The sequence below is a fragment of the Chelon labrosus genome, assembly GCF_963514085.1.
Source record: "Chelon labrosus genome assembly, chromosome: 19".
In the NCBI taxonomy this organism is placed as follows: domain Eukaryota; kingdom Metazoa; phylum Chordata; class Actinopteri; order Mugiliformes; family Mugilidae; genus Chelon; species Chelon labrosus.
In genome coordinates, this window is record NC_140352.1 from 10,886,106 (window position 1) to 10,893,596 (window position 7,491).

Here is a 7,491-nt window from a genome sequence, read left to right on the forward strand (position 1 = left end):
GAAAAGAAAGAGCGGGATCACTTTCATTTCTGTAGCAACACGGAGGATCAAAAGATTTTTTTCTTATAATTCAACACAAGAACTCTCTGTTTGGACGTCTATAAACTCCGCTGACATTTAGAGGAGGAACGCCTTCGTATAGGGATTTGACATACGAGGCAGGAGCCATGTGGGGGCAGGATGGAAATCCGAGACCGCCGGATACATATGTATCGCATATGTGCGGTGCAATAATCCCGCACGAGATCTGCGCTCTGGAGTCCTCGTGTGTGCCAACAGCCATGTTTTCTGAATGAGAAAATGGAACATGATAATAAAAGGGCATGACAGAGCAAGGGCCCCTTTGAGACAGTCACAATTATCAGCACCATCTCTGCAGTCTCCTGCACTGAAAACAATAGGTCTTTGTTGCTTTACTCTTGTAATACACCTAATGCGTGCCTAAAGCAGGACTCTTTTGGGGAATTATCCGGTGACGATCTTGGCAACAGGCGTGAGTTCATTGTGGCCAGTTGATTAATCGCACGCTGGCCGGGCCAATTGGCAGCTCGCGTCCGCGGCAATTAGACGGCCGTGAGCAATCCCCCGCCGAGCGTTCGGCGGTCGCGTTCCTTTTCTTGTTTGACGCGGGGAATGTTTTTTCTGACGCGAGCACAATAGGGCTTCCAGCTCAACCTGCAGCAAGGTGGAGGGCCAGTGACGAGAATGCGCCGAGAGTTATTATTTCTTTACAAATGGCATGAATGGAAGTCAAACTGAGTTAAAACGCGAGGAAAGAAATCCGCCCAACAGTGCTTCCTACTCGATGACCTCCTGAAAATCAAAGTGAGAATGTAACGCACGGCCTTTCACAAAGAACGGCACAAAGGGTCTATACATGCATATGATTATGTTATTACCATCATCATGACTCGGCCATTTGAATCATTCTGTTATGGTGATGTACTGTAAACCCCATTGTTTTGTTCACCCATAGGAGGCGCTGGTGTTTTCATATGGGACAGGTGGCCTACATACACTTCCACTGCATTTGGTGAGGTTCCTGTGGCTGCCTGCTTTGAATGTTTGTAGCCCTGTAGGTGGCTGGTTCCTACTGATAGCCCCCATCCAAACCTTTCCCCCAGACCCTTGTAATACTGTAGGTGTTATGTGGTACACTGTACTGTACAACGCCAAACCGCGTCCATGTGGCGTGGTACGGCTGCAAATCTCCTAAACCCATAGCTCGCCTGATTGGTTAAAAACATAAACTGACCTTTGCCATCTTTGTGTTGATGGTCCGTTTACTGTGCACGTTTCATCCTTCCGTAATCATGCTTTGATCATCTTTGACCATTGTGTCCATGTGTACTTGTGGCGTGTTGTAAATGTGAGTGTGTGTGTGCGTGTGTGTGTGCATGTGTGTGCCGTTAAGACAGGGATGACCGTGACCTGATGCCTTAGAATAACTCAATAACGTCATGTTCATTTCCATTTATAGCCTCAGCATCTCTAACTGCTTCAACACAACGGAGTCGGCCCTAAATCCATAAACCAACGTGTCTCCTTTCTTTTGTTTCCCTCAGGGCAGCGACAGCGAGTACGAGGTGGACCCCAACCGCCAGAAGACGCACTCCTTCGTCAACCACTACATAAGCGACCCCACCTACTACAACTCCTGGCGCCGCCAACAGAAAGGCATATCCCGGGCGCAGGCCTACAGCTACACCGAGTCCGAGTCTGGAGACCCGGACCACTGCGCCCCGCCTCCGCTGCCCCCTCTACCCCCACTGCCACCCCAGCTAAGCTCGCCCAGCCCCCAGCCTCAGCAGGCCCAGGGTCAACCTCAGGGCCAAGGCAGCCTGTTCAGGCCCAAAGGTAGCCGGACTCCCACCCCGTCCCAGCAGAGCTCCAACCCCCCCAGCCAGCACAGCACCCTGTACAGGCCCCCCAGCAGTCTAGCCCCTGGCTCACGGGCCCCCATTGCTGGTTTCTCCTCCTTTGTGTGAAAAAATGCCCAGAAAGGACATAGAAACTTCTGGAAATATCTACCCAACTTGTGTTGAAGGAGAACATAGCATTGCACAATGCACAGTCAGACCAATCAAGTCATGCACACTTCTCTTTCTTTTCTTTTTTTTAATTTCCCATCCATGTCATATTCTTTACTCAGCTTGGATATATGCAGAGCATCACAATGAGACTTTTTGGAGCACTTTTTATTTCAATTTTTTTTGTCTAAAGTGTGAACGTGTGCCAGTGTAGACTTCTCTTCCTCTCACGAGTAGATAACATATTCTCGGCGACATCTATTCCGTTTTATTTTGCTGTTTGAACTTCTTGCATGACTTCTTTTGCTTAGCGTTTACGTGCTCTTTTCTTTTTGTCAGTCCTTTTGGAACGCATTCGGTGGTAATCTCTTTGATTCTGTACAAAGTCACAAGAATCTTTGAAAACACACACACATATAAATATATATAAATATATATATATACATATACAGTATATAGTAGACGTACCTACGAGACAAAATCAAATCAGTGCGGATTCTGCATTGAAAGAGACTGATATGACGATATGATGGAGCCATATTGTGGGAGTGAAAGGACTTGTTTGGACTGGTTGTAAAAAAAAAATAAATAAGATAAACAACGGAAAAAGGATAAAAGACGGGATTTATGCCAAATTGAATGAATTTTAATGTGTCGACGGGGAGAGTTTATAACGAACACTGAAGAAACAATCGCGCATTTCCATGGAGACCACTCTCTGGCCGAGCACACGATCACATGGAGAGCATCTGGCCGCGGCCGGTCCTACGTCGGGACTGACTGTGCTGTGCCTGAAGGATCCTGCAGATATATGAAACGAGTGTATATCTGTTAAAGTGTTAAGTCTTTTTTTTTTTTTTTTGTGAGTGTGTTACAGTGGATCGAAGATGCCTTGATAGAAGAGAAACACTTATTTATGATATCCGGCACCGGTTGGGACCGAACTGCTGAAGGCGCCCTTGAATGTGGCATCTTTAACGGGGCCCTGCGCTACGAGAGCCTCTTCTCTTAATCCTGACAGACGTGGGCCGTGAGTCCATTTGCATAAATGACCCATGTTTCTTATGTCACCCTTTTGCCGGCTCACATATTAAACGCATCAGTCTGAAAGGGGCGAAGTGCCGCCGGGAGAGTTGGGGACTGTCTCGCGTCGGCACGCCTGCCGGATCTGCTTAAATGTAAACGGTGTGATTTTGATAAGAAACAAAGAGGATTTTACTTCCTGTTCCCTTCCCTGCTGGGACTACTCTCCTCTGCCGCTGATTACTATCACTGGGCAGCGCTGAGCCTGCGCCAAGAGATGATGTCATTGAATTGCCTCACCTCTTTCCCTTTTTGTGTAACCGACCACTCTGTACTATTCAGGTGTGACTGTACTGTCCCAGAGGCTAATGCGCGTGCGTGCATATGTGTGTGTGATTACACTTCTTGTGCGTAAGCTTTACGGATCATTCACTGTGTGTCTGTTTATTAAGAGATTGTCCCGCAGCAACTGTAAACCTGCCTGGAGTGACGCCACGGCAGAGGGCTGGCACCGTCCGGCCGCCTGCCACTCAATAACGCTATAGTGAAGACTCAGTGGTGTGTTCTTAGTTTCCATAGTTTGAAAAACTGAAAAAAAAAATGTCATCTGCTTATCTTTTTTTCCCTCTCTCGCTCTCTCTCTCTCTCTCTCTCTCTCTCTCTGTGGGGTGATTTCATTGTACGCAACAAAAAGCTTATCATGCAGAATCTGAATGAATATATGATCACAGTACATTTCTGAAATAAATTATTTTTCAATGTTAGCTGTTCTGGTGCTCAATTGCAAACCTGCTTGTCCTCTGGAGGGTCGCGCCGGAGGCTGCAGCCCGTCCCAGCTGAGAGGCCGGGTACGTCCTGGACAGGTCGCCAGTCCATCGCAGGGCTCGCCAGTCCATCGCAGGGCTAACACAGAGAGGCAGACAACCATTCATACTCACATGCACACCTGCGGCCAATTTGGAATCACCAACATGTAACGTGTATTGACGGTGGGAGGAAGCCGGAGTACCCGTAACCCATGCAGACACAGGGAGAACATGCAAACTCCACACAGAAAGCCCCAGTCGGCCGATGGATTCAAACCCAGAACCTTCTTGCTGTGATTCATCAGTGCTAACCACAATCATAAATACATAAAAGACACAATTATAAATCCAGCTTTGTTTTCGGGTTACTTTGTCACACAGCTGTGGTATCCTGATTCTTTATGCGGATTTGCAACCTTTTGTAGCTTAGAGTGAGTATTTAATTGTGCAATTTCTGTTTCCCTTGCCAGTGTTGAGACTAAAGAATATGATTACTACGATTATACACTTCAGAAGCTGCAAAATCCTGCCTCTTAAGAGTATAACATCACAATGCACGCTACGACAATGCAAGGAGCCGACAAAGTGCACTTCCTTGATTCTGGTTTCATCTTCTCTTTGTGTCTGCGCACCAACACGCAGCGGTGGCCTCTGGCGTCGCTTCGACTATTGTCAGTCCAAATTATAATTAGCATTTCGGCAAAAGAGTAATGTTAAATGAGGTGACCTGGCGTTCAAACGTCAAAAGAAAACATGCATAAGTGCGCGAGCGCGTAACAGCAGATACAGTTCGCTCTGTGCGTATAAATGATTTCTGGAAGCACATGGGATCTGTCCATGGCTAATTATTTGATGAAATTCCACCTAACCTTGGTGTTACTCAGGGCGGCAATAAATTGGATCAGTGCAGATGCTGTGAAATCCTGTTATCTGGTTACAAATGTCCCCTCCTGACTTCTTCATCTTCCTCCATGCTCTCAGATAACCGCAATTCATTTGCTCATCATTTGCTCCCCGGTTGGCTGAACTGCTTTGGCCGACCTTTTAAAACCCTCCGGTTGCACATTAAGTGACGCGTGTGTTTTAATATTCTGGAAATATGTCTTTTAAAGAGTAAGCGAAGCAACAGAGACGTACTTTCTGAGACAGAAGCTGTTTTACAAGACGCAGATGGTGTTGGATGCTAATTGGATCACAGTCAGTCACTTGATCCACGGCTAACCTACTAAACACATAGGCATGAGAAGAGGGGAGATTAGACGGGATAGGATGGAACGGGGAATTGAAACGAGAGCGTCCAGGGCGCTAATCCCTTTTTTGAAAACACATGGGAAATTTCCCTCCGACAGACAGGAGGTATTTCACTTGCCGAAATGTTCATTTCCCTCTGTCTTTCTTTCTCTCCCCCTCAGGAAATGACTGACAGAGAAAAGAGTGAGCCGGTGGTCCCTGTTAAAATGGGAGCCCAAGGTACTAAATAGCCCTGATGAGCTTTGAGAGCCCACAGTCGGGATATTAAAGGATTCAGACAGAAGGTGTAGTTCAAAGGAGTTTGAAACCCTGAATTTAATTGCCTCATTTGTGAGCTTCACTAAGGGTGGTTTGGGGATTTGAAGAGAATATACAGGCAGTTGGAGAAAGGATACTAATTTGAGAAATAGGATGTTCCCTCTGTGCCGTTCATGAATGCCTTTCTAATGTACTGTTTGTTGGAGGCTTAAATTGGTTTCTGACTTAATGTACATTATGGGAAAAGGCACAGAAAACGGCCTCTGCCATATTAGCGAGTCCCTTCGCCCCAGCCGACGTCGCTCCTCTAGCAGTATAGACGCTAGTTGCCATAGTGTGGTGGAACAAGCACACTTCAGGGCTGTGAGGAAACTCAAAATTGAGACATAACTTGGAGAGCTCACAATTGTTTACCATCACAGAGTTTTCACATCCTCATTTTTTATTTTTTTTTGCTGTAGCCTTTGCAGACCACTATATGCAGCATATAACAAAGCCACACAAGGAAGCAATAATTGAATAAGGGGCCCACTTCAAGGTGGGCCATCAAAGTGTTCCTGCCTTCCCTCGCTGAAGTTCTGAAAGACCCAAACAAGTATCAAATAAAACTTCTACGCCACTAATTGGCTCATCGTGAAATAATATAAGACCTAATGATATTTCCAGGTGGGCGAGACTGGTTTTGACAGACGGGTAGGCGTAACTGGAGTTAAAGTTCACACCTGCAGACCATATGAATGTTGTGACCACACAGTCACAACTATAGTTTATGGATGGCCGGAATGTGTTACACATAGGAGACTGTGGGAAATTAATGGTCATTTTAAATGTAATCTGAAAATATCTGGACATAACTGGCGCAAAGAGCACGATGTCTACCTTACTTTACCTCGTGGCAATCATGAGTTAGTGAAGATATAAATGTGTTTTATCTATAATAATGGGTTACTTTTCAGTACAATACTTTCTTTTATTGCTGTAAATCACAAGTAAGAATAGCATTATCCCGATCTACACTTGCACCAACTGCATTTTCTGAAATCATTTAAATCAATAGAGCACCTTCATATAACAAAAACAAGAAAAACATATTTGTGTTGGGAGTACACGTGCAAAAGAGTGGGATTGCTTATGAGCTTTGGGGTGATTTCCTTTTTTATCCAGAGTGAAATTATTAATTGATTCTGTTCTAATCTCGGTATAGTGTAAATATAAGCTTAGCACAAAGACTGGGAGCAAAATCATTCCTGACTTTTTCCAAAGGCAACAAATCTGCCAAGCAGCACCTCAAAAAAATTTTTTTGAGGTGGTTTCATGGGGCCAGGCTATTTCTACACCAGGCTGGCTCTGGGTCATAACATCTATATCGAGATGAATGAACCCTTTATCATCACTGATAAGTTTACTGAAGAGTGGTTTTGAAGCTCAGTCTTAGCACTGCCTAACTCTGCCCAACTGCTTGATAATTCAAATATTAGAAAAGAGATATGGAGTATGGAAGAGTATGAGTGGCGTTGAGGCCGCCAGGGGAAGCATACGTGCACACCTCGCAACCTGTGACATCACCCAGGTGTCACTCAAATTGACCACTCGCTTTATTATGCTTAATTTTAATATGACTCAGCAGTCATGAAAGTAGACCCAGTCAAACAATGAAACACAAATATTATACTTTTGCATTTATTTAGTCAAGAAAATTCATCATTTGTACATATCTGTGAGGTGCAAAGAGTATGTAAACCCTGGATTTTCATCGTCTGGCGTGACCCCGTTGTGCAGCAGTAACAGCAACTAAACATTTCCAGTAACTGCTGATCAGTCGCCATCTTACAGTTCTGATATGATGGTTGGTTTCCTCACATGAACTGCTTGCTTTAGGTCCTTCCACAACATTTGAATGGATGCTAATTTGGCCTTGAAATTAACTTATAGTCCTACAGCTGCGCTTATGTTTGCGCCTCACAGATACGTATCTGTGTAATATTGTCTCATTTTCCTGAATAAAAAAATGCACTATATGTTTCATCATGTCATGTTTGTTTGGGTTTTCTATTAATGTGCCTGTGGGCAGATATTGTTAGTCTTGTTAGAGCCCTTGTCAGAGGCCTAGCACTTTCTTTATG

At 44.9% G+C, this 7,491-nt stretch overlaps 1 protein-coding gene across 1 annotated transcript in view; it reads left to right on the top strand.

Moving 5' to 3' along the window:
* sdk2b (sidekick cell adhesion molecule 2b) overlaps positions 1-4,498 on the top strand; it is an 89,466-nt gene extending 84,968 nt beyond the window's left edge. The window contains exon 44 of the mRNA XM_084567731.1: positions 1,566-4,498. Within this exon, the coding sequence (XP_084423857.1) occupies positions 1,566-1,988 (423 nt within the window). The 3' untranslated portion in view covers positions 1,989-4,498. The remainder of the gene's footprint in view (positions 1-1,565) is intronic.
* Positions 4,499-7,491: the final 2,993 nt, after the last annotated feature.